Source organism: Hemiscyllium ocellatum, chromosome 12 (genome assembly GCF_020745735.1).
Source record: "Hemiscyllium ocellatum isolate sHemOce1 chromosome 12, sHemOce1.pat.X.cur, whole genome shotgun sequence".
Classification (NCBI taxonomy): domain Eukaryota; kingdom Metazoa; phylum Chordata; class Chondrichthyes; order Orectolobiformes; family Hemiscylliidae; genus Hemiscyllium; species Hemiscyllium ocellatum.
Window position 1 is genome coordinate 39,133,883 of NC_083412.1, and position 27,128 is coordinate 39,161,010.

General features: G+C 39.3%; 1 protein-coding gene across 8 annotated transcripts in view; it reads left to right on the forward strand.

The window, feature by feature from the left end:
• dmd (dystrophin) overlaps positions 1-27,128 on the forward strand; it is a 1,983,095-nt gene that overhangs the window by 1,902,571 nt on the left and 53,396 nt on the right. For all 8 annotated transcript variants that reach the window (XM_060833515.1, XM_060833512.1, XM_060833514.1 and 5 more), the window contains 5 exons: positions 635-746; positions 5,114-5,250; positions 10,503-10,541; positions 13,433-13,498; positions 25,005-25,070. In XM_060833515.1, the coding sequence (XP_060689498.1) occupies positions 635-746; positions 5,114-5,250; positions 10,503-10,541; positions 13,433-13,498; positions 25,005-25,070 (420 nt within the window). The remainder of the gene's footprint in view (positions 1-634; positions 747-5,113; positions 5,251-10,502; positions 10,542-13,432; positions 13,499-25,004; positions 25,071-27,128) is intronic.

Sequence of the window (27,128 nt, forward strand, 5' to 3'; positions counted from 1 at the left end):
CCGTTGGGAGATAACCTTCAAAAGTAATCCAGCAATTTACAACTCACTATTTCACATTTGGAAAAGGCAGCAATGTATGGTAACTGATGCCTTGGTAGTGTTTATTAAACTGTGACAACTGTTTTTTATAAATTTAAAATGTACAGACTGTAGACTGAAAATTTACAAGTAGGCTCAAACATGAAAGGGAAGACCAGGAGGTCGAGAGTGAGCTGTAGGAATCTGGATGCTAAATAACGGTGATTTTCATGTTACACTGAGAACTTTTGCAGAAAACTAGGTCTGCTGCTGTTGAGAGGGTTTTTGTTTGTTTGGAAAGTCGAAGGATTTCCTTTCACGTGAATGAACCATGAGTATGTACAGTATAACTGCAAGCTATTCATTTCAAAAACTCCCCAGTGGATCAGTGATAAACATAGTATTCAATGAAACTGGTTGATGATATGATTTACAATTCGATCTGGATAACATCAGTTAATCCAGAATGGTTTAAGTGGTGTTCAGCAGTTCTGATCTATGCAAGGTAAATTCAGAGAGATGAGACTCCCAGCCCTTTGTTCTGGGCTGGTTATGTTGCATTCGTGAGACACAAGGACTCTGGTTTGACCCACCTTTATGTACTTTTTCAATACAGGTACCGAAGTTTAAAGCACTTTAATTATGATGTTTGTCAAAGCTGCTTTTTTTCTGGTCGTACGGCAAAAGGGCATAAAATGCATTACCCAATGGTGGAATACTGCACACCGGTAAGTTATGAAAAATAAGTTAAAAAGCAAAGTCATTAAAAGGAGACACCTGGATGTGTCTTTCACTTTGTTTTATATCCTTTTGAGTGCATCCATTTAACTAAACAACTCAAGTTAAACTTTTGGTTTTTCAGTTGTATGTAAATAACCTGGTTGAGGGAACCAATTCCAAATTTACTGATGACACAAAACTAAGAGGGTTTACGAGGAGCAGGCAAGGAGGTTTCATGGTGATTTCGATAAGTTGAGTGAGCAAGCAAATACATGGCAGATGCAACCCAATGTGGCTAAATATGAAGTTACACATTTCGGTGTGAAAAATAGAAAGGAAAAGTATTATTCAAATGGTGATTAAATTGGGAACAGTGGATGTACAAAGGGATCTGGGTGTCCTTGTAAACCAGTCGATGAAATTAGGTAGGTAAGTATAGGAAACAGTTATGAAGGCAAATGGAATATTGCCCTTCATTGCAAGAATAATAGCGTTCAGAAGTTGTAATGTCTTACTAGAATTGTAAAGGACTTTGATGAAACAAAACCTGAAATATTATGTGCAGTTTTGGTCTCCTTACCACATAAAGGGTGTACTTTCCAAAAAAGGGGTGAAGGAGACATTTACTAAAATGATGGCTGGACTGTCCTGTGAGGAGAGATTGGATTGACTGGACCTGTATTTGCTAATTTAGAAGAATGGGAGGGGATTTGATTTAAACAAATGAAATTCTAACAGGGCTGGATATACTAGATGCAGGGTGGATGTTTCCCATGGTTGGGGAATCTAGAACCAGGAGTCACAATCTCAGAATATGGTGTAGGACATTTAGAACTAAAATGAGGAAAGATATCTTCACTCAGAGTAGTGAATCTGTGAAATTCTCTAACTCATAAGGTAAGAGAGGCCAGGTTACTGAATATATTCAAGAAAGATTTTTATTTAGATTTTAAGGCATTACATAGGTGTGGGGAGAAAGAAGATTAGCCGTGATTATATTGAATGATGGATCAGGTCCATAGCAGAGAATACTCCCAAGTTTCTGTGTTTCGAGAACATCCAAGAAGATGCATGCTTCAGTTAGGGCTAAGGGTGAGGTACTGATCAGACAGTGCACAACAATGACTGCACTTCAAAAGAGTTTTGTAACTTAGAAAGACTTTGAGATCTTTTGAGGTATTGAACTTTGCAAAACTATTGAAGTCCATCTTTCTTTTCCTTTTACCCAGGCAGAAATGCAATGGAGTGAATTTTGATTTCAATATTCATAACATTCAGAAAAGATATAGAACAGGCCACTGGTGTGCAATCACCCATTCTGCACTCACTCACATCAGCAGCATTACTTACAATGGTTTGTGTTTTGTTGGGGAATGGTGGGGGGTGTCACTGGGGGAAGGGGGATGCTGAGCAGTGGATGGAGAATTGAGAAAGTCCAGAGGAAAGCTTTGGATCAAAAACCATGTGATGATGTTGGCCTGAAATATAAATGCAAGTTCAGGTTTCCTGTTTGAGAGCCCTCAGCTGCTCCTCCCTCTTCCTCCTTCGTACTAAGTTTTTTCTCACTTGTTGACGAGGTTCATCCTAGAAAATGCTGTGCATGTATTTGGGGAAATTACTGCCATTAACCATGCAACAAATTATTGTGTTGCTAACTTATCATTTACAGCTTGTTTTTTCCAAAAACTATTCAGTACTGCTTCACTGCACTGACCAAAATCCAATTATTTTTCATTCTGTTTTAATCACATTCTCACTGCACATGGACAATGAACTGTGAAACCATGTATTTGATCCAATCTGGAAATCCAGAATTTCCATTATGCTTATTGAGAATTGACTGCCTGAGCACAGTATACCTTTAAGCAAATCTATACATTGTGCAGGCAGTTGTTCTAAAAATTGCTTTGTTTAATTTTATTTTTTTTTGTGTGTTAACGTTTAAAAAAAGGACAAGGGATACTTAGAAGGTAAAAGATCTAACTGTGCTTGATCAATAATCTTTTAAAGGTTTTAACACCAATAGCCACTCATTCATCTTCATCTACAATTTGACTAATTCAAACACAGTTCCTAGTTTATTTTACATAGCTTACATAAATTGATGTAGCAGTAAAAGAGTAAACAGCTTTGAAAATTGAAAATGCCCCTTAATGGAAAATCTTAAATTTTAGTGTGTGACGATTAATTGTGTTTGTGAGTCCTGACAGAAACTACCTTCATTCTGTTATCAGTTGCCCTTTTTTTAATTACGGTGCCATTTCCAGTAGCAGCTGTAAAATTCCTTTGTAATACATTCCAATCTTAACTGTTGCCAGCTGTTCTGAGTAGGGGAACAGCTGATGCGCTATTATGCTTAAGTGCTCCTGTGGCATAGTGATAGTGTCCCTACCTTTGAACTCAGAGTCCCACCTGCTCCAAAGCTGCATAATAACATTTCTGAACAGGCTGTTTGGACGAAATTTGGAAAATATCATTTCCTGCCTCTGAGTCCACAGTTCAAGGCCTAGCTGTCCCACACCTCTTCACAAATTGATGAGAAAATATCCGTGCTATCATACTTAAGATTTTATCAATCTGGTCATGGACATTGTTTAACATGTGGATCTAGGGCATTTGTATGATGGACATCCTGATACTTGGGAGAGACCCAAGTTCTTCATCACTTACTTGAATGCACTGGACTGGGATGCATTCTGTGTCTTATTTTACCAATTTCTGGATGCAAAGTCCTGTATCTGAACTGAATTGGCAGCACAACCACTCATCTACAGGTCTTCATTGTTTTTAAATGTACTTAGTGATATCTGAAAATCAAGCTGAACAAAGTTAAATATGCAGCTATTTCAAAATCCATCTGCAAAATCTCTGCTGTGCAAATTTAAGTAGTTTATTCCATATCTGCAGCATTTTAAACATCAGTACTTAAAAAGCCTTCGAGATAGAGTCATAGAGATGTACAGCATGGAAACAGACCCTTTGGTCCAACCCCTCCATGCCGACCAGATATCCCAACCCAATCTAGTCCCACCTGCCAGCACCCGGCCCATATCCCTCCAAACTCTTCCTATTCATATACCCATCCAAATGCCTCTTAAATGTTGCAGTTGTACCAGCCTCCACCACTTCCTCTGGCAGCCCATTCCATACATATACCACCCTCTGCATGAAAATGTTACCCCTTAGGTCTCTTTTATATCTTTCCCCTCTCACCCTAAACCTATGCCCTCTAGTTCTGGACTCCCCCACCCCAGGAAAAAGACTTTGTCTATTTATCCTATCCATGCCCCTCATAATTTTGTAAACCCCTCACCCCTCAGCCTCTGGCGCTCTAGGGAAAACAGCCCTGGCCTGTTCAGCCTCTCCCTATAGCTCAAATCCTCCAACCCTGGCAACATCCTTGTAAATCTTTTCTGAACCCTTTCAAGTTTCTCAACATCTTTCCGATAGGAAGTTGATGAGAATTGCACGCAGTATTCCAACAGTGGCCTAACCAATATCCTGTACAGCCGCAACATGACCTCCCAACTCCTGTACTCAATACTCTGACCAATAAAGGAAAGCATACCAAACGCCTTCTTCACTATCCTATCTACCTGCGACTCCACTTTCAAGGAGCTACGAACCTGCACTCCAAGGTCTCTCTGTTCAGCAACATGGCTGAAGAAATCTCAGGGATTTCCTTCTACTTGTCCCTGGTTATGATTTTCCTAAATCTCAATCATACTGCCACCTCCTCTCTGTTATACTACTGCAACTCAGCTCTTCTACCCCCAACCCCCAAACTCTCTCTCTTTTCCCATTTCTGGCCATACCTCAAGTCACTGTGGTTGGTTGGGTTTAACAACATGGGGAATGGTCACAATACTGTGCTGCAAAATCTAGAAGGCCTGCTTGCCCTGGACGATTCATACCATCTTCAGAAGGTTTCACACTACTCTTGGAAACTACAAACCTAAGCACACTAGCCTGGATGAAACTACTTTGCAGGTTGAATCCACCCTGAGATCATGCACTTTACACCCCAGTACAAATTCCTCAGAGAAACGAGTCCACATGACCAGAACCAATTTGGCAAAACTAATCAGAAGTATTCAGGGAAAAAACGATATAGCTTTGTGTTGGTGGCAGGCAGATAAAACCCCTGTGCAAGGATATAGCTTACATTGCAACAATCAAGAGCTCAGGTCAGTTACACCCCCATTAAGTTTTTTTATTGTCAAGCAACTCCACAATACAGTAGACTACAGACTAATGTTCCCTTTTGTCTAATTTTGTTGCTCATTCAAAATTGCTCAACAAGGTGCAAACCGCAAATGGTGATATCCACCAGAAGGATTAATGCAAACATAACTAACTTTTACCATTTCCTCAGACAACTTCAGGCGAAGATGTCCGGGATTTCGCCAAGGTATTGAAAAACAAGTTCCGTACAAAGAGATACTTTGCAAAGCATCCCCGGATGGGATATCTGCCAGTTCAGACAGTGCTGGAGGGGGATAACTTAGAAACGTAAGTATCATGTTGACAATCTTATTGCCATAATGCTTCAGTGTGATCTCTGACCTCAATTGCACTATAAAAATCTCATTTGATGGGAAATTACTATGCCTCCCCTTTTTATTTTTACTTTATTACATTGCTGCGTGAATTTATATTTTAGTTGAAACAAATTACTATTGTAGGTTTCTCAGGTGAAATAATCTGAAAGCATTCCAGATAAGTAGAGTTGCATTTCCAGAAGTTTTGGATTAGAATGATTGTCGAAATCTGGACAAGTTAAATTTTGGCCACATCTGGATTCCTTTTTAACTGTCCCAAATGCAAAGGAAAACATGTCCCCACTGAGCCCATCGTTTGTTTTTCTTGCTAAAAGACAATGGTTCAAATCTGTCAATGTCTGAAGCTGTGAACCCTGGAGTTAAGTCTGTGTTTTTACATCCAGTACGTTGTGAATGTCCTGACACATGCATGCGTTGAAATTATCCAGGAAGTTAAACTTCGATCAGCTAATTTGCATTGTCCATACTGTTAGAGAATATCTACAACCATGAGCTTAGTGCCAGAGACTGTTGTGAGATTGGCTGGATGCTCATCCTGGACATAAATTGCACAGTTAAATCACTGTCATGACTCTGATCAATCAACAGAACTGAACTGAGCATGGCAGACCTTCTGAAGCCAACACTTCCCAAATTGTGTGTTCGCTCAAGCCTGCCTAACTCACTCATTAGGCCCAACTTCCCACACCAGACTTATACAAAGACATTCAGGACTGGGATGAGAGAGAATTTATTGTGAACCTGTGGAATTGTCTCCCACAGAAAGCTGTGGGGCTAGGTCATCAGATATGTTCAAGAGGGAGCTGGACGTGGCACTTGCAGCTAAAGGGATCAGGGGGTATGGAGAGAAGGTTGGGTGGGGGATACTGAGAATACATGATCAGCCATAATCAAATTGAATGGTGGTGCAGGCTCAGAAGACTGAATAGCGTACTCCTGCAGCTATTCTCTATGTTTCTAACTAACACTCTCAATTTCTATCCCAATCCAATTACCATCTGACTCGATTACCATCTCTAACTTGACCATGTCCCTCAGATATGATTACCACCCAAGCCAACACAACAGTCAATCCACCAAATCTAGCTCCCCCAAATCCAACTAGCCCTCTCGACCTTGCATCACTTATGTCAGCAGCTGAGAAAGGAAGCGCCGCTAGATGTTTAAAATAATTTCCCATTATCAGGAAATTGCATTCATTTTTCATAGTGTATAAGTTGATGATAATTTTGAATAACTAAGGGATCAATAATGTATAATTGGGTTCCAATATTTGTGCACGCTGACTTCAAATTGGGATGTTGGTAAATATACTGTGACAGTTAAGTATGTATGGATAAATTGTGAATGAAAAATATTTCCAGGATCTGAAATAGACAGGGTAGTATGACATTGTTATAATTTCTGTAATGGATATTAAGAAGATAGATACTGTAGTTGCAATTGTGCAAGTCCTTTGTTGCTATTCTATAGGAAACTGAAATGACTATAAGCTGGACTTGCCCGCGTGGAGTTTTTCCTCTTTGGCCATCAGAAACAGCAACACGCTACTTTCAACATTTAGAATTTAAAACAATAAATATGAAACAACCATCATTAAGTAAATATTGCCTTAATTACTGCATTGAAATTTACTTTGTTTTACCATTATAAATATTATTGAAAGACCACAACACGTAGCATCTTTTTAAAACTTCGATACACTACGATGATTTTAGATTTGTGAAATGCCAGTAGAATGTAATAGTGAATATTCATTGTTCTGAAATTTGAATGTTCAAGATTCCCAGGTTTGGGTGATATTTAAAATCATTGGCTTTCTTCACATCTGTATCTTGTGACATTTTATTTACTATACTCATGGTACTGCAAATGTGGCTAAACCCATAAGCCTGCAGTTCCTGGGTCCTTTTGTTTTCATAGTATACTTCAATAGTTTCCAAAATTTAGTTTTTGAATATTTTAATTTCTGCTATTAATTCAGGTATATCACATTTTTAGAAGGATCATCATAGTGACTGAACAAGGGGTAGTGACAAATGCACTGTGGATATCTCTTTGACCTGATACCGAAAAAAACATTAGAAGTTTAGCAACATGCACAACAATAACTAGTACTTGTATTAATGTGATGCTCCTTATATAGAATAACCAACCTGTAAGCTTAATAACAGAGAGAAAACCTCCAACAGGAGATAAAGGATTAAGGAAATCACAATTAGCATTACAAGGGGTTTTTCAAAGAAGGCAAAGAAATGCCAAGCAGAAGAAGTTTTGGCACAAATTCAGAAAATACCTGGAGAGGAATGACCCAAGTATGAAAAGGATATCCAATATGTTCTGCAAGGTTTCATTAGTTTCAAGTTGTTGTAAACTTCATGTCTAACCTTTGTTCATTTATATTGAAAATTAGTTCTCTCTCATTCTTGGGTCAATCAATCGTCAAATCTGCAGCTATCTAATACAATTAATTTGAACAAAATGTATAAAGGAAAAGATGGATGTAAATTGTTGCAATACTACATTTAACTGCCTCATCTCATTACGACATGGACTGCAGAAATTTGATCGCAAATTAACTGAGCTGTAAGGTGAAAGGAATTGCATGATCTGTTCACTCTCTGGCCTGTGTAAGGAGTAAGCTGACCAGATGTGGAAAGTTGGTCGCTTAAGGTTATTGAATTTATTGGCCCTGTGTTAAGGATTGATGGCAAAACCTGGCATCCTAATTCCTATCCAGTCACTCACTGCAACCCTGTGTATTTGTTATAACAGGATGACATTGGGATTGGAGCCTCTCATTATCTTATTGTTTGCTGAAGCTCATTGCCTCAGCTTCTACATGATGAATGTTCATTTGAAACACCAACTACCGCAGAGAAGTAGCAACACTGGACTGGGGTGATGGGCTGACAAATAAATGGGTGATTCTGAGTTGAAAGAATATGGAGGCCACCTGCACATCAAGAACTCCTGAGCCTGTCTTGTCAGTGCTTGCAGACAAGTTTATTGTCTGTTGACTTGCCAAGTAAAAAAGTCAAAGCTGAAACTCCAGCTCTGCAAACTTAAGGCTTCGTTCCATGACCAGGTGTGATCTTTGGAAATAATGTCCCTGGGGGAATTTTCCTAATTGTACAGACTAAAGGTAATGAGAGAAGGTCTAATTACTTTTGGACAATATAAACAAATGAACAGTATGCAGTTGTGTGGCATTCCCCTGTCCGCTATTATAAAGGACAGATTAGCTGATTTATTTTAAAGTCTCCACTTAAAGCTGCAGAGAGAGAGGAATGTTATGCAAATATTGAAATGTTCAGAACATAAAATAGTCAGCAATCATTTTCAATTTGAAACTTAAATAGTCAGTGCCATTAATTACTGACCACTGCTGTAAGAAAATGATTCTCTTGATAGGTTGTAGACCCCTTCATTATAAAATATAAATCAAGACAAGAAGTAGTTAAAACAGAATGGTTGTCAATGGACTTAAAACCTGCACTATCTCTAACCCCGCTCTAACCATCTTTTTCTGTAAAATTATTAAATTCCTTGTCTGCATTAGCATGCATTAGCTCTGCCATGTATTTCCTTTGCATTGCTTTTATGGATACAGAATAAAATTTGGAGCAGCATATTTCTCTTTCACTGTACCCAGGGGATTGGGAGCAGATAGGTAGCAAATGATGCAGTATTTTGCAATGCTATTGTCATCTGCAGAATGTAAATGTCAGTGATACTGCTGGGATTATTACAAAGGCTCAGGAATGGATTTTGTGAGACATATTGTACATATTTTTGAAATTGGGCTCTGTAGATTACTAAAGAAGGATGCAGCAATTTTAACCTTTTACGTGCAGAGGTAATTTCCCAAATAATGTCTGTTGGATTTTACAAGTGTCTGAATGACTTTGTGCTGCTGTTTTCTTTCACAAGTTAGTACTTGTTAGTAATATCCAGAGCACATTACTTAAACAAAGGGCATAGTTAACTATCCAAGATTAACTTTTTTTACGCAAGGTGGAAGAAAGGCCACACACCCAATGACCTCCTCATTCCTGATTATTTGCTGTTACAATTGATTTTATTTTAGAAAATGGAAAATTATCCCGATATAGTTAACCATGTAATATTGACGGCATTACACATGCATTCATGATCATTGGCCTGTAAGGTACTTGAGCTTCAATTGTAGTGTTATGCTCTCCAACACTTTATTGTAAATATTTTCATGCACACTGAATGTGTAAAGTGGGCAACAATTCAGATGTTCTCATTGGTAAAGGAGTGTCAATAATTTTGATTGCTCTATCTTTACACAATCATCTCAAGCATTCTGAGAGTGTCTTCATAAATCTAGTGAAAAAAAAACTGAATTAAAAGATAAAATAAGTCCTGCTTGCCTCGGTTTATTTTAACAAAAATATAGATTGTGAGGTTTTAAACATCATGCAACAATTTCATTCTTTGAGTTGTTTTGACCATTGGATTTATTTCCGTAGGTTTCTAATTAACTTATTAGACTGAAATGTTTCTCAAGAGTCAGTGGAAAAATATATAAACATATTATGGCGTTAAGGCATAAAGACAAAAATTGCTATATACTCTGTCCCTGTTCTATCATGTTAATCTCTATAGTCTTCAACTAGAAGAAAGTAAAATCCCCCAAGGGATTTCACACCTGCTAGCTTTCTGGTGACTCCTACTAGAGAGCACACACCTGTGGATGTTAAGCGAGGACAGAGCAGATTGAGCTGTGATACCTTCCTTGATAAATAGCCTGCCAGCACTCATTATCTGGTTTGTCATATGAAGGATGATTACTTTAGCAAGGCAATGTAGAACTGCTGCTGTCCATGGAATGGAACCTGAACAGAAGTCATTGCTTTTGAGTATGGCAAGGAGGAAATTGTTCAGAGGAGGGCAGTATGATAGAGTTGCTGTCAGTTTTGCACGCATCTTAAATTTATTAATTTTAACAGCATTGTTGCAGGATATATTTCTCAATAGTTTAATTTTTGTGTGTGACTATTTCAGAGCAATTGCATGATATCTTTGCACATACATTGCATATTATTTCTTCATATTGCTCCCATGGTCATTCACATAGCAGTTTTGTTTTTTCTGCTGCTTCCTTCCCTCCTTATTTTGTGCATTTCTCTTGATTTTCAATTGCTACTTCATCTCCACATTTTTGTCTTGCAGTCCTGTTACTCTGATCAACTTCTGGCCAGTAGATTATGAGTGAGTACTTCTGCTGATGTACACATCTGCATCTTGGTTTATTTATTTTGAAAATATATACAAATGATTGCAGTCAGTTTTTTTTAAAATATTTTGGATCCCACGAATAATGGTTTGCTTGACTTTATTTGTTTGCATTTGCATAGAGTTGCATTTTAGACACAGTTATAATAATATTCTGAAACCTTTCAAAAGGTAAGATGTTACAAATGCCAAATACAATATATGTTGTTCCTTAAAGTAACTTCCATTCTGAGAATTAGGTGGTGCATTCATTTACACACTTTTATCTCAAATGTTTAACCACTGCCAGTTTGGAATGGTGGTAATCACTTCTCCTTTGTCTGGGGCTACATTGGTTCTGCATGAAAAGGTTTTAGTTACCTCAGACCAGTTCCTGGTGAAGGTCTCGGGGCTCAAAATTGTCCTAAATTCAACCTTAATTTCCTCAGCACTAATTAAAACAGAAATTGCTGGAAAAACTCAGCAAGTCTAGTTGCATTTGTGAAGAAAATTCACAGCTAATGTTTCAAGTCCAGTGACCATTCTTCAAAACTAATTTCCCTAAATTGAAAATTTCAGTCGGTGAGGCTACAGAATGGTTTGTGTGGAGAAACAAAGAAAATCATTAAAACTACGATAATTAAGACCATTAGGTTAGGACTGAGACACATTCCGGTGGAATTTTATTCTAGTTGGCAGCACAAAATTGCTATCATTTTGGCTGCCTTTTATATGCTTTATTGAATGTCCAAACCCATAGGCTACATCTATGAAACAGAGTATCAGCTGATGCAACACCATGCATTTCACACATTTGTCTATTCCAACTTATTACTTCATTGTTTGTACAGAATATAAGAATTTGTGCTTGATTATTAGCATTGATTGACTGGTTTTCAGAGATCGTTACCTCCCTGACAGGGCGAAAAGTTTCACATTCTAATTTACTTCTCAATGCTGATTCTTAAAACAAAAACATTAATTTCCTCATGGCTTCTCCCTCTTTGCTGTGTGAACTTCACTGGACTTCCAGCGTAAACTCCCTTTTACATTGGTAAAATGAGCTTCTTCTGGAGCTGCGCTAACAATTACATTGAGATGAGTTCCCAGCAATAGTTCAAAATTGCATGACTATATCCCCTGGTAGAAAAGCTAGTATGAAAATGAAATACTGATGATCTTGTATCTACTTTAACTAACCACAAATGGTTATCCACCTTTAAAGATTGATAGTTGAAATTCCATATTTTATGCTCTTAAATATATGGTAATACTCAAGCAATGAAAATGATGCATGATAAAATAAATTGAGCAGTCACTGTCTCTTGAAAGATTTTCTTCTACTGGAGAATAAATTAATGGATAACAGGCATGTAAATAGGAGCTTTCATACACCCTAAAGTTGGTATTTATGACTTAAAACATTCTCAACTTTGAATATTCATTGTCTTGTAGCAGTAATGCGCTGTGCCCAGATGGTAACTCATCTACATGCATACAAACTATTACATACCCTCAGCACGTCTTATCAAGAATCATTTAAAGCTGCATCACAGAAGGAGACCGTTGGGCCCATTAAGTCTGCAACAGTTCTTTCAAAGAATTATTCCCATTCCCCTACTCTTGCCACTAGCCCTGTTTTTTTTTATTCTTAATATAAAAGCAAATTGAATAAATACTTATCTGTCAGAAATGACGGTGGAAAAAAGATTACATCATAACTTTAAGAAATGTGTCGGAGTGGGCTTGGGGGTGAGGGGAGTGGGCGGGCAGGAGGTGTGGAGTGCAACAAGAACATTGCAAATACATTTAGGATGAAATGTAATGGAAAAGGAATGGAAGTAATTGGGTAACTCCTTTCAAAAACTCTCACGGATACAAGAGGCTGAATGTACGATTCTGTGATTGAATGATTCTGCTCCCAACAGAATGCAAATTATATTCAAATATTTTGATTGAACAGTGAATGAGTTATGTTTTTGGTGAAGCACCTGGATCCATGTTTCAAAAGTGACTCCGTTGAGTAGACTGCAGCACTTTCCATACCTACCTGACAGAATGTTTCAGGCACCGCCTAATACTAAACTTAATGTGGTGTTATTTACTCAAGCTGATCAAGGGAGAGCAAGTGCTGGGAGCAAGATAGATAAGTAGTATACCAAAATTTCTTTTACAGTAACTACTGAATAAAAAAAATTCCCAGACCGTTAGTGATTCAGCGCTTTGATTTTGAAGTGTGGGGCATACACTCCAACCTGCCTGAGTTTTGATTTCATATCTCTAAAATAAAACTTGAATCATTTGTAAGTTTTAACCTTTCAATGATCTGTTAAAAATGGACTTGTTCCTTTGACATCACAAGCTTTCCAGTTGGAATCCCTTGACATTTATCAGTCAATTACAGTAATAAAAATGTTCCTATGGCCAGTCTACTGTCTTCAGTCAAACATGCTTATCAAATTTGGCACTATTTCAAGTGTGTAGAAAGAATCAAGTTGCACTATTATTTGGTTTTCAGAAACATCACCAATAGACATATTAAAAATATAAAAGAGTATGAAAAATGTTTAAGGTCACACATGCAAAAGTTATATGTAATATAAATAAACAAAATAGATTTTTTGCATTCACAACATGCCTGCCATTTGGATATTGTGCAATTGTCTATTATGGTTAACTAACCAAAAGGAGATAGATATCATAATGGGATTGGCAATTGTCATTATTGCAACACAGAAAGGTTCGTCTTGTGTTCCAGACATTTAGATATGCAAGTTGCCTTGTTAAATTGTTATCAGTGGCAGATGTTAAATTTGGCAGTCATTCATTTTATTATTTTGTACATTGTTGCACTTCTTTTAACAGCAGATTTTTTTTTTCAATTACAGACCTGCCTCATCCCCTCAGTTGTCACATGATGATACTCATTCACGAATTGAACATTATGCTAGCAGGTAAGAGACACAATTGTGAAGCTCCGTTCAATTGTATTCATAGAGTCGTACAGCATGGAAACAAACCCTTTGGTCCAACTCATCTGTGCTGACCAGACATCTCAATGTGACCTAGTCCCATTTGCCAGCTTTTGGCCCATATCCCTCTAAACCCTTCCTATTCATATACCCATCCAGATGACTTTTAAATGTTATCATTGTACCTGCCTTGACCACTCCTCTGGCAACTTGTTCCATACACATACCACCCTCTGTGTGAAAAGGATGCCGCACAGGTCCCTTTTAAATCTTAGCCCTCTCATCTAAGAACAATGCCCTCTAGATTTGTGCTCCCCCATACTCGGGAGCAAAAAAGCTTGAGCTATTCACCCTATCCACGCCCTTAATGATTTTATAAACCTTTGTAAGGTCACCCTTCTGCCTGCAATGCACCAGATAAACAAGTCGCTGCCTTTTCAGCCTCTCCCTCAGTTCACACCCTCCAGCTCCAGCAGCATTCTTGTAGATCTTTCTGAACTCTTTCAAGTTTAACAGCGGTCTTTCCTATAAATGGGTGAACAGAATTGCATGTGGTATTCTAAAAGTGGCCTCACCAATGTCTTGTACAGCTGCAACTTGAAGTCCCTCCTCCTCTACTCAACATTCTGACCAATGAAGGCAAGCATGCCAACCCCTTCTTCACCATCCTGCTGACCTGTGACTCTGCTTTCAAGGAGCTATACACCTGCAGCCCTAGGTCACTTTGTTTGGCAACACTCCCCAGGACCCTAGTATTAAATGTATAACTCCTGCCCTGATTTGCTTTAATGAAATGCAACACCTCACAATTAGTATTATAGAGATGCACAACATGGAAACAGACCCATCGGTCCCAATCATCCATACCGGCCAGATATTCTATTCCAATCTAGTCCCATTTGCTAGCACTTGGCCCATATGCCTCTAAACCCTTCCTATTCATGTAATGTTGGAATTGTACCAACCTCCATCACTTCCTCTAGCAGCTCATTCCATACACAGACCACCCTCTGCATGAAAAAGCTGGCACTTGGGCCATTTAAAATTTTTCCCCTCTCACCCTAAACCTATGCCCTCTCGTTCTGGACTCCCCCACCCCAGAGCAGAAACCTTGTTTGTTTAACCTATCCAAGCCCCTCATGATTTTATAAACCTCTATAAGATCGCCCCTCAGCCTCCAAAGCTCCAAAGAAAACAGCCCCAGCCTATTCAGCGTCTCCCTATAGCTCAAATCCTCCAGCCCTGACAACATCCTTTTAAATCTTTTCTGATGCCATCCTTCTGGAAGGAGGGGTACCAGAATTGCACACAACATTCCAAAACTGGCCTAATCATTGTCCTGTACAGCCACAAATTTACCTCCTAACTCCTATACTCAATGGTCTGTCTAGTAAAGGAAAGCATACCAAGCACCGCCTTCACTATTCTATCTACCTGCCACTCCAGTTTCGAGGAACTATAAACCTGCACTCAAAGTGTCTTTGTTCAGCAACACTCCCAGGACCTTACCATTTAAATGCATAAGTTATGCTCTGATTTGACTTTCCAAAATGCAGCACCTCACATTTATCTAAATCGAACTCCATCTGATCAAGGTCCTCTTTGTACTCTGAAGTAACCTTATTAAATATACTGTCCCCTATTCTTTGCACGTTTATTAACCATGCCTCCTTACATTCACACCTAAGTCATTTAAGACAGTTTCATATATTCTTTCTCTATAATTCTCATGCATTTTTTGATCAAAATTAACAACTTTAATGATTTTAAATAGTATTTCCAATTTAAGTCATTACATGGAAAAGCATTTAGTTAATATTTTCCAGTTTACAGTTATTTAAATATCCACATTTTAGACTGAAATTGCATTGCATATTCTTCTGCTTCAGTTTATTAATCATTTGGATGATAACTAAAAACGAAGTATGTCTTTTTTTTCCAACTTCAGTGCTATTTTCACATATAAGTCCCTTTGACACTCAGGAGATATTGCAACATCGCTGTACAATGAGCTTCTCAGAACATTTTGACGAGTGTGCAGCATTGCACCAACACATGTTTGAGTAGAGATTCCTTCCAGGTTCGCTGCAAGTCTGTGCCACTTATATAAAATATGATATGTATTTGACATTAGTCCAACACTTCTTCCAAGCTGAGAATGCACACTCAAGGAGTTTCTTGCTTTGAACTTGCATTCGTAGATGTGCACTGGTTGTTCGACTCTGAAGCAGCCTGCGGAGCTGTTACATTAAAGGCAGTCTACAAGTACTACTTTTGGGCATAGAAATGCGAATATGATATTCAGCCAGATGGGCTGACTCTTTTGTTCAGTTAGATCATGACTGATTTCCACATCAACTCTATTTCGCGCCATTTCCTTTAATAGCTTGAGTGAATTTATATTTAAAAGGCACAATGCCACTGGGAGGTAATCACCTCCATGCTGGCAGTGTCTTTTGTTAAATCTCTCTGCTTAGTAGAGCACAGAAGGAGGTTTTGCAGAGATGTTTATAGAGAGAGATGATTGTGAAGCGATTGATCTGTATACAGCAGACACAGTGGATTGCATTATTCTACTCCCTTCTTATAAATGCGTAGAATTTTCTGCAGAACTGGTCCAAACTCGCTCATACACCTGCAACAAGACAGCGCATAACCCTTTATAAGATCTTTGGCTGTACTGGTGGCATTCTATACTTTTGTAACTTCATATGTAATAAATATTTTGCCAATGTCATGACAAAAGGAAGCAAATAATCCTCAGTTAAGTCTGGTGATGCCAGAACTGTACATGGGACATTTTCCATATGTTTTCGCAACAGTGCCTGTATCATCAAAGTGTCCAATGTTCTGTGTACCATTATAGCCTCAAACAAGGGGCATTTCTAGGACAAGCAAGGAAGGAAAGAGTGGTTCTACTGAATGAGAGAGTTTGGTGAATCTTGGGACATGTGAAGGGCTGAGCCAGATGTAATATGATAGGCCATAGCTGGCAATATCCAGAGACCAGAGCACCATTTGGCATGGACCACAGAGGTAAGTGGCAGTGAGGGCTATGGGAGAGGTGTGAGCAAGCGACAGCTTCTGGGGTGGCAGGTGGTGTGACAGAATGGCATTGTCTTGCATATTGTTACGCCAAGAGCTGGAGAGAAGGATGAGCAAGCAACCGACAATTACTGATGTGTGATGAAGTCATCACACACCGGTGCAAACCAATATCGAACTGACTGGTATCAATCAAAGACACCCACTGTGGGAGAAGCTGAACATGCAGAAAGGCATCAGGCTGATTGTTGTGGGGTCATTCAGTCATAATTCTGTTGCTTGAAATGTGAATTGTGGCTTTAAGTAGGTAATTCTGGGTGGTGTAGTACTCTTACAGGTTTTGTCTATAAATCAGCCTTTTCAGACATTTTATGACACACCATCATGGCAAGTGGGACTTGAACCTTCTGTCTGGAACCCTTGGCTCCTTAAGTTAGTTTGCTAATAGTGTGGTTCACTTTATGGTTGGGATGCTGGATTCCACAATGAAATGGGAGACTGCGTTTCTCTCAGAAGGAAGGCTAACTTGATGGGGCAATGCGACTCTTCACTCAAATGTCTTTGGAATTTGGAAATGGATTGCTATCCTTGTTCTGTAGTCTAAAATGCATCAAGTTAAGGAGTGTGGCTTGAAAAATTGCCAACAAAAAAAATTGAAAAGAAAGCAGAACTATCCTAAAATTAATACAGTAAAAACTAACATTCAAGGACTTCTACAAGCTTTCCCAATCCATGTGAAGAATTTATTTAAATGTTGGTTATTACGCATCATGCAAGTTAATCTAAAGTAGTTCCAGTCAAATGTTTAAGTGTAAGCTGGTTAAGAAAATTGCAGTGAATGGTAACATTTAGAATCTAGTTATTCTTCCAGTCATGATAAAACATGTCAGAATCTTCTGTTATTACTTTTAATTGATACCACTATGGAGGGTACTTGAGTAGAAACATGCACTGTCATGCATCACCTGTTTCCTTTTCTTCTTAAAGCCATGTTGTCACAACATCAGGATACTGTATTCATTATTCAGATGTTAGGAGAGAAAAAAAACTGTAGTGGATAAAATGTTTAATGGGTTTAGCTGCCTCTTACTGGATTGTGTATTGTCAGGAACATGTTTAGATTAGATTACCTACAGTGTGGAAATAGGCCCTTCGGCCCAACGAGTCCACACCGACCCGCCGAAGCACAATCCACCCATACCCCTACACTTACCCCTTCACCGAACACTATGGGCAATTTAGCATGGCCAGTTCACCTGACCTGCACATCTTTGTGACTGTGGGAGGAAACCCACACAGACACGGGGAGAATGTGCAAACTCCACACCGTCAGTTGCCTGAGGCGGGAATTGAACCTGGGTCTCTGGCGCTGTGAGGCAGCAGTGCTAACCACTGTGCCACCGTGCCGCCCAGTAAAAAACAATTATGAAAGATTATGTAAAATATAAACAATATCTATTGGGAATAAAGTTAACCAATAATTATGCAAAGAGTGTAATTTTTAGTTCTGGGTTTGACTGTTTTAAAACAAAATGAAAAAAGACACCAATTTCTAATCTGAGCTGCTCCTTGTAAAAGGATTATGCAAGACAGGCTGCAGCATCTCCTTGCGAGCATAGTTAGGGCATGGAAAGTGAATTGCCTCTGCCTCCTAGCTGATAGGCTAGATGGCATTGATAGTATCTGAGATTAAGCATCCACCTGGCTCCTACCTTCAGAGGTCCATGTCTGGGTCAGTTGAAGAATGAGAATAATCTACTAACCACGAGGAAAGAAGCCAAATGATTGTAGCGGACGGAAGACCATTCTAGTCACTGTTCCTGTGTGGGCCACTTGAAATGACTGCTCTTTTTCAGAACATTTCCTTTTCAAGTCTGTATGAAACCCATTTTTGAAGATATCAATTATCAATTATGATGTGTGTTGGAACCTTTACCCACCATGTTCTCGAAATGCACATCTTTGGAAAGGTGGAATGAATCACAGGACTTCCCTTGTCAGCATGATTCCCAGCAAAAAACTGACATTTGATACAATCAGTGAGGTTGGAAAGGCTGACCTTTGTGTGGCAGAAGTTGGACCCCAATGAAAAGACTCTTTGGTGGAAGAGGAGTGGCCAGGGACTATAGGCCGGGGAAGCAAAAGAAAATTACTTAGTTGGTGCTGGATGAGCATAAATTTTCTCCAGTTTAAGTATTAGGAAATCTAAAGTAATTGCTTTAGAACCCGTTCCAAACTCTGTTGCTTAGTTACCGACTCCTTCAGTCTCACTGGCAAAGAGAGATGAAACCAGTTCATCCACAGCCTTGATGTCTCAGTTGATGCTGAGATGAACTTGTGACCTCCTATTCATGCCATCAGTACAGCACCCTGTTTCCAAGTCCATAACTCATCATTGTCCTTTTATCAAAACTAAAAATTGCTGGCAAAACTCAGTACATTTGGCAGCATCTGTGAGAGGAAAGCAGAGTCAACATTTTGAGTCCAGTGACTCTTCATCATAATAGTCCCTTTCAGTGACCCTTTACCAGTTTATCTGCTGATGAAACCCTTAACCAGACTTTTGTTACTTATAGACTTGGAGAAAGTGAAGGCTGTGGATACTGGAGATCAGAGTTAAAACATGTGGAGCTGGAAAAGCACAACAGGTCAGGCAGCATCCGAGGAGCAGGATAAACCACTTTCGGGCATAAGTCTGATGAAGGGCTTATGCCCGAACTATCGATTCTCCTGCTCCTCAGATGCTGCCTGACCTGCTGTGCTTTTCCAGTGCCGTACTTTTCGACTCTTGTTTATAGACTTGATTACTCCTGGCTGGTCTCTTACATTCTACCCTTGGTAAACCTGAAGTTATCACAACTTTGCTGCCCATGTTGTTCACCTTTTCCACTGTGCTTGTTCAAGTAGTAAACATTGACCTGACAAAAGAAGAAGCAGGAGCTGGTTTGTTATTCACAACGGCATGTACAGCATTAATATTAATGCAGACTACTTTTCCCTTCCACCGATCTATGCTTTTTAGTCAACATATTCAGAAAGGTCATGACATATCGCTGAAGCAAGTAAACTGGACCTTCTGGTCCAGAGAACGAGACACTACTGCTGTACCACAACAGGAATTGATTTTTATCAGCCCTAAAGCTGCGCTCTGCAACTTGAATTTAGCTCCTCAGTATTTCACACACCTCTTTATTGTCAACTTATCTGCTGTGAAGTACGAATGAAGACGCCCTCATAGACCATCAGACTGCAACAGAGCTCACAAGGCAAACATGAAGCTGAAAAAGAAAAGCATGAATTGATGGGTCCAACATCAGATATGTCGGTCATGTACTGACAGCAACAAGACTTCACCTGAATCCTGCCAAAATAAAAGCTGTAGCAGAGATGCAGTGACCAACAAATATTATTATCCACAATAACTTCCACTCCAGGAAGATCATTGACTATCTTGTCCTTCCTTTAGTGATTATCTTCCGAAGGAGTAGAATCCAAAGGGATCTTGGAGTTCAGGTTCACAGTTCTCTGAAAGTGGAGTCACAGGTAGACAGGGCATTGAAGGCTGCTTTTGGAACGCTGGCCTTCATCAGTCAGGCATTGAGTATAGAAGTTGGGAAGTTATGTTCCAGTTAAACAGGACATCAGTGAGGCTGCATGTAGAGTATTTTGTTCAGTTTTGGTCACCTTGCTATTGGAAGGATGTTACAAACTGGAAAGAGTGCAGAAGAAATTTACAAGGATGTTGCCTGGAGTCAATAGTCTGAGTTATAGGGAGAGGTTAGACAAGCTAGGATTTTTTTCTTGAGAGCATAGGAGACTCAGGGAGACCTTCATAGAGGTGTATAAGATCATGAGAGGCATGGATGGGGTAATTGCACTCCATCTTTTCCCTAGGGTTGGGGAATTGTGGACTAGAGGGCATCAGTTTAAGGTTAGATGGGCAAGAATAAAAGAGAATCTGAGGGGCAACTTTTTTTTTAACACCAAGCATATGGAATGAGTTGCCAGTGAAAGTGTTTGAGGTGGGTTCATTAACAACATTTAAAAATCATTTGGACAAATACATGAGTAGGAAAGGTTTGGAAGGGAAATGGGGTTAGCTTGGATGATTATTTTGGTCGGCATGGACCAGTTTGGACTAAAGGGTCTGTTTTAGGAGTCCTACCGTGCTTTAGGACTCTATGACTGTATGAAATGTCAAATGACATGAACAACCATCTATCTCCCAAGTGGTGCTAACAATGTAGTTAAAAAGCTGCTGATTTCATCTAGCTTAATTTGCTGATCACCATTCTCCAACAAAGTCAAGACAAAACTTGGCCAATTGTGCCAAATTTTCTTCAATGCTGACTTGGGTAATGTGATCTTTCAAAGCTTTATTGAGAACCTTTGAATCTATACATACTGTGTTTAAGGTGTTATCACTGCTGCTAATCCAGGTAGTAGACAGTAGACATTGTCACTTTCTTGATTACTCCCTTGTTTTCAACTGTTTCTATCTCCTCCTTTTGGGCTGGACGTGAGGAGAGCCAGAACTCTTATCAGGAGATGCTGAGTTTATCTCACTTCTTTTCAGATTATATGAATCAGGAATACATCAGAGTAATCTTTTAGGATCTAATATAAAATTAAGAACTGCTGATGCTGGAAATCTGAAACAAACACAAATTGATGGAAGAACTCACCAGGCCTGGCAGCATCTGTGGAAAGAAAGCAGAGTTAATGTTTCGAGTCCAGTGACCCTTCTTCAGAACTGGATCTTGTAGGATCTGTTCAGCAGTTATCAATTTAGTGGCCTGCAATTTTGTCTGGCATATGTAGAGTGACTAGTCCAAGCTTTGATCTTGCTTCAGCTGAGATAAGCAGGTTGTTCACTATTTGGAACTCCAGATTTTCATTCTACCCATTGCACTGGTCCTTCAGTGTTGTTTGTTCTTGGGATGAGTTCTATCAAAAATCCTTGAACATATCTTCAAGGGCTTCAGTTTGAGTTTTCAAACTTGAGTAACTTTGCACAGTTCAGCAAAACTCATGATGTTGTGCAAAGCATCAGTGTTTATCTGACAGTTTATATTCACTTGATGCTCTCCTTCTGAAGTCAACATTCTAACAGCCATGAACCAATTATATTACCCTGAGACCTGATGATACCAACCTGTTGTACAAAGTAAGCTGATTCATCTGAATCACAGACTGATATCTCTGCAGCAGTCATCTTTATTTGCTTGCTTTGCTTCAGTTTCTCAGCTTCTTAGAATGAGAGCATAGTTTCTCCATGTTGGACATAGAGCATAAAACAGTACAGCATAGTACAGACCCTTCAGCCCACAATGTTGTGCTGAGCATTTATCTTATTCTAGGATCAACCTAACCGACACACCCCTCAATTTACTGCAGTCCGTGTGCTTGTCCAGCAATCGCTTAAATATCCCTAATGTCTCTGACTCTACTGTCACCACTGGCAGTGCATTCCACACACCCACCATTCTCTGCATAAAGAACATCCCTCTGATAGCTCCCCTATACCTTCCTTCAATCACCTTAAAATTATGACCCCTTGTGACAACCATTTCTGCCCTGGGGAAAAGTCTCTGGCTATCTACTCTATCTATGCCTCTCATTACCTTGTACACTTCTAACAAGTCTCCTCTCTTTCTTCCTTCTCTCCAGTGTGAAAACCCAAACTCACTAAACCTCTTTTCATAAGACAAGCCCTCCAATTGAGGCCGCATCCTGGTAAATCTCCTCTGCACCCTCTCTAAAGCATCTGCATCCTTCTTATAATGAGGTGATCAGAACTGGACACAATATTCCAAATGTGGTCTAACCAGGGTTTTATAGAACTGCAGCAAAATCTCGCAGCTCTTAAACCCAATCCCTCAGTTAATGAAAGCCAAAACAGCATATACCTTCTTAACAGGCCTTATCAACTTAGGTGGAAATTTGAGGGATCTATGTACGTGTACCCCAAGATCCTGTTGTTTCTCCACACTGCCAAGAATCCTGTCTTTAACCCTGTATTTAGCATTCATGTTCAACCTTCCAAAATGAATCACTTCACATTTAAGAAAGTTGAACTCCATCTGCCACTTCTCAGCCAGCTCTTCATCCTATCAATGTCATGCTGTAGCCTACAACAGACCTTGACACTACCTACAACACCACCAACCTTTGTGTCATCGGCAGACTTACTCACCCACCCTTCCACTTCCTCATGCAAGTCATTCATAAAAATTACAAAGACCAGAGGCCCAAGAACAGGCATGACATACCCCTCACATCGCCGTTCTGATTATCTTTAATCAAACTGTGTTTTTCCAAACGGTCATAAATCCTATCTTTCAGAATTGTTTCCAGTACCTTGCTTACCACAGACGTCAGGCGGACTGGTCTGTAATTTCCATGGATTTCCCTGTTCCCTTTCTTGAACAGAGGAACGACATTTGTCTTCCTCCAATTGTCCGGTACTCCTCCAGTGAATAAGTCATCCTTTCTTTTGTGCATCATCCTCTGTGATAATTTCATCCTGCCCATTGTTTTCATTGAATATCACTCGGCATAATACAAATCCCCTTCTCTAATCTACCATTAATGCATTCTAGCTGATGATTGACAATTGCAGAGTTTTTGCACATGTCAATAGTGTAACTTTCACCTTTCTCATGAATGTGCTCTTGCATTTCATATGCCTAAGAAAGTTCTATTCTAATGAAATTATCTTTGAGTTGTCTCCATTCTCCATATTCAGCTAGATATATCAACGTGGTCACATACTGATTAATCATTTCCCTCTGCCCTGTCTACTTGTTGAATATGCACAGTTCCTAAGTAATGTCATTATAGGGGTCAACCTTGGAAAGGGTTCAGAAAAGATTTGCCAGGGTTGGAGGATTTGAGCTATCGGGAGAGGCTGAACAGGCTGGGGCTGTTTTCCCTGGAATGTTGGAGGCTGAAGGGTGACCTTATAGAGATGTATAAAATCATGAGGGGTATAGATAGGATAAATCGACAAAGTCTTTTCCCTGGGGTGGGGGTGTCCAGAATTAGAGAGCATAAGTTTAGAGTGAGAGGGGAAAGATATATAAAAAAAAGACCGACGGGGCAACTTTTCACACAGAGAATGGTATGTGTATGGAATGAGCTGCCAGAGGAAGTGGTGGAGGCTGGTACAATAAAAACCATTTAAGAGGCATTTGGATGGGTATATGAATAGGAAGGGTTTGGAGGGATATGGGCCAGGTGCTCGCAGGTGGGACTAGATTGGGTTGGGATATCTGGTCAGTGTGGACAGGTTGGACCGAAGTGTCTATTTCCATGCTGTACATCTCTATGATTCTAAGTGTATCTTCAAAACTTGCATAATCTCTGCTGTCTGACCTTTCTGCTCCTCAGTGAGCTCTAGACTGCAGTACAGCTGATGGCACCCTTTCCACAGCACTGATAGCAGCATTGCTGGTCTTATTTGCTTAGGTGTTTCAATTAATTCTGTAGCTGTTACATGGTGTTGAAACAGAGAATGGAAGCATTCCAATTGTGTTTTATTTCCAGAGAAGCAAGGAGTGGAAAATGCACATCTATTTTGACTTGACCACCAATTATGAGCTGCTGACTGTTGTTCTTTTTTTTTCACTTCCCTGCTGTTTCTTTCAGTAATTGGTTCTTTTACAGCTGTGAAAATCCATGTATTTTGAGCTACACTGCTCCTGACACCAGGTATCAAAAGAGAGCGTGCACACAAAATCCCTAACCCAAAGTGTGTGTCACCAAACTGAGAGCCCATTAGTACAATGAATATATCTGTATTTCTCCAAACAGCGTCCCTTCCAAAAAATACATAAATCTCTGAAATCTATTGCAACCCGTCATCCTTCGAAATTCCTGTCACCATTTAATTCTTTGGTATTCCCAAATGTAGTTGGCCCACCATTGGTCATGATGCCTTCACTGGGCAAAACTTTCAATGTCCTCCGTACACTTGCTTCTCTATGTCGCTTTCCTCCTTTTTAAAACTACCTCTTTGACCAAGATTTTGATCAATGGACCAAATGCTATGTGGCTTAGTGACATCCTTTATTTGGTATTGTGCTGTGAAGCTTCTGGAGATGATTCATTCTGTTAAAGGTACTACAAAATTAGCTATTATTGTTTTCAAAATAGATCTTTCCTGTGCTTTCCTACGTGGGAATTAGGTGGAGAGCTCAGTCATCCCCAAATTATGAAAGGTTGATGCCAGGTTTATTAGTTGTATGAGGAAGGCTTACTCAAATGATGAACATGTTGTATTCTGAATGCCTGTCTTTTCCTTTTAACCTTTGCAAACCCTGATGAGATCAGTACTTAATAACTGTGGAATAATTATATTCTGAGGGCTTTGTTTCAAAGTCTTTAAATGGCAAAATATTTTAGCTAAGTTGTTTAGCTTCTGTTGATTTTTGTATTGCAGGCTAGCAGAGATGGAAAACAGAAATGGATCTTATTTGAATGACAGCATCTCACCCAATGAAAGCATGTATGTATCTGAAATTTAGTATTGGCATATATTTTGTGAGGAGGTTGGATTACCTTGTGAAAGTTGACATTATATGTAAAGATCACATAAACAGAGTATATAGTTTGGTTCTTCATGGATTTCAATATCCAGATTTATTTATTAATCTTTGGAATTATGTTTTAATACAGAAATTAATACATTGTGGCTTTCTCAACGTGCATTGTTTGCTCGAGTATAATACCCAGTGTCAGTACTAGGCAGAGATTCATTAATCTGGATCTCTGCTAACTCCTTGCCACAGTTTCTAACAGGCTTTTGCAGCACTATTTAATTATGAGCAAACATGTGCAAAAGAGGCAAAGATGTATCAAATGGCAAGTTGTCCATTGTTTTTGTTTCATTTGTGCTGTATTATCTGTCAGTCTAGTAAAACAGGCATTTGAAGGATGTGGCTAAACAGGCAAAAGATTTAGATTATAGCCAATTATAGTACCAATTGCAACTTTATTTTTAACAAATATTTGAAAACCTATTTTCCCTATTATTACCAATTACTTTGACTTCTGCTCAAATGTTTCTGTCATTGAAAATTCTTTTGCATGTTTATCATTTAGAAAAAAGCTGTGAAACGACAAAGAGAGCTCATTCATGTCAGGCAGCCACGTAGACACTTGGCATCTGTGGCACTCATCCCTCCAGATCAGAATATGCAGACAAAACCTGCATACTTCTCATTGTTAGCAAATCATAGCTGCACAGGTGCATGTACCTTAAGTTAACCTTCAGTACGTTGTTTGCTGGAGCATGCAGTGACCCTCCTGATGGGCAATCAATAGTGTCATGAAAAGCAGTGTAAGACAGTGCACTCAGATTTCCAAAGCCCACGGAGCCATTGATTCCACACTCTAGGCCATTCATGCTCCCTTGCTCAATATTCTTCCCATAACAACAGGAAAGCATTTTCTTCTTTCAACATAAAACTTGTCAGCACGTGAAACAAGTGAATGCTTGTTTTTCTGATAGTCACTGGGATGTTTTCACTTCAAGATAACGTTTCAATTTTCATTTTAATTTGAGGAGTTCACTTCTTAATGCAGAAAGGCCTTTTCTGAAGATGATTTTTGAAAAAGCCAAGGCTTGATTCTGCACAGTTTCCCCAAGATGTGCACTGAAGGCCAACATCAGGAAGGCAATCAATTCACTGCAGTGTCCTCCCACTGGAATTTGAGGATTGTGTTTGCATGCTACTTGTAGCACAGCTTTACCAGAGCTCAGAGGCTTCCTTTAAGAGGTCTGAAAGCAGGAAGATACCCAGGGCATAAGGAGGTGATCAGTTAGAGGAGCAGCAGCTACTTGGAAGAGATTGTTGAGGATAGCCGAATCCAACCTGCAAATGGTGTTGTTCTCAAAGAGTCTCTTTTCTTGGCCACCTTATCCAATTTATTAAAAAGTGGTGTTTATATCTTCACTCAATTATTCATCCTCACTATTCTTGTCTGCAAAAAATTCAGAAAACTCTTATTCACGCCAGCACATAAAACCAATTCCACACCTTTTCCAGATCTGCAACTGCAAGCCCACTAGTGCAGTATAACCATGTAAAATGCTGAGTGTATTCCAAGTGATATTTATTACAGAATCTTTTCCTTTATTATCAGTATTTGATAGGAAAGTTCATAAGATTAGTCATATGCTTCTTCTCTGAGAACTGTAAAAATGACTGTGCGCCGTAAATGCCTAAGCCAAAGCCAAAATGGTCTACGTTCACAATATGTAGTCCCACTGGATATTGCTGATATTGTGTGATTGCAAGGTCAAATGGGTTCTGCTTCCTTTCTAACACATATGCAGAAACCTGTATGGTTAATGGAGATGGAGCACATGATGCTTTCTTGATGGATAACAGCATGATCACCCCTGTCTGTCTGACCATAACACTGGTACTGCACACAGGTCAGCTTTAGATGTCTACAAGAAATGAGATCTAATGACGGTTCTGAGATCAATGAGTGCTTAACTGACTCTCAGTTATGACTAGGAGAAAGTTAAGGCTTGCAGATGCAGCAGAGTCACTCA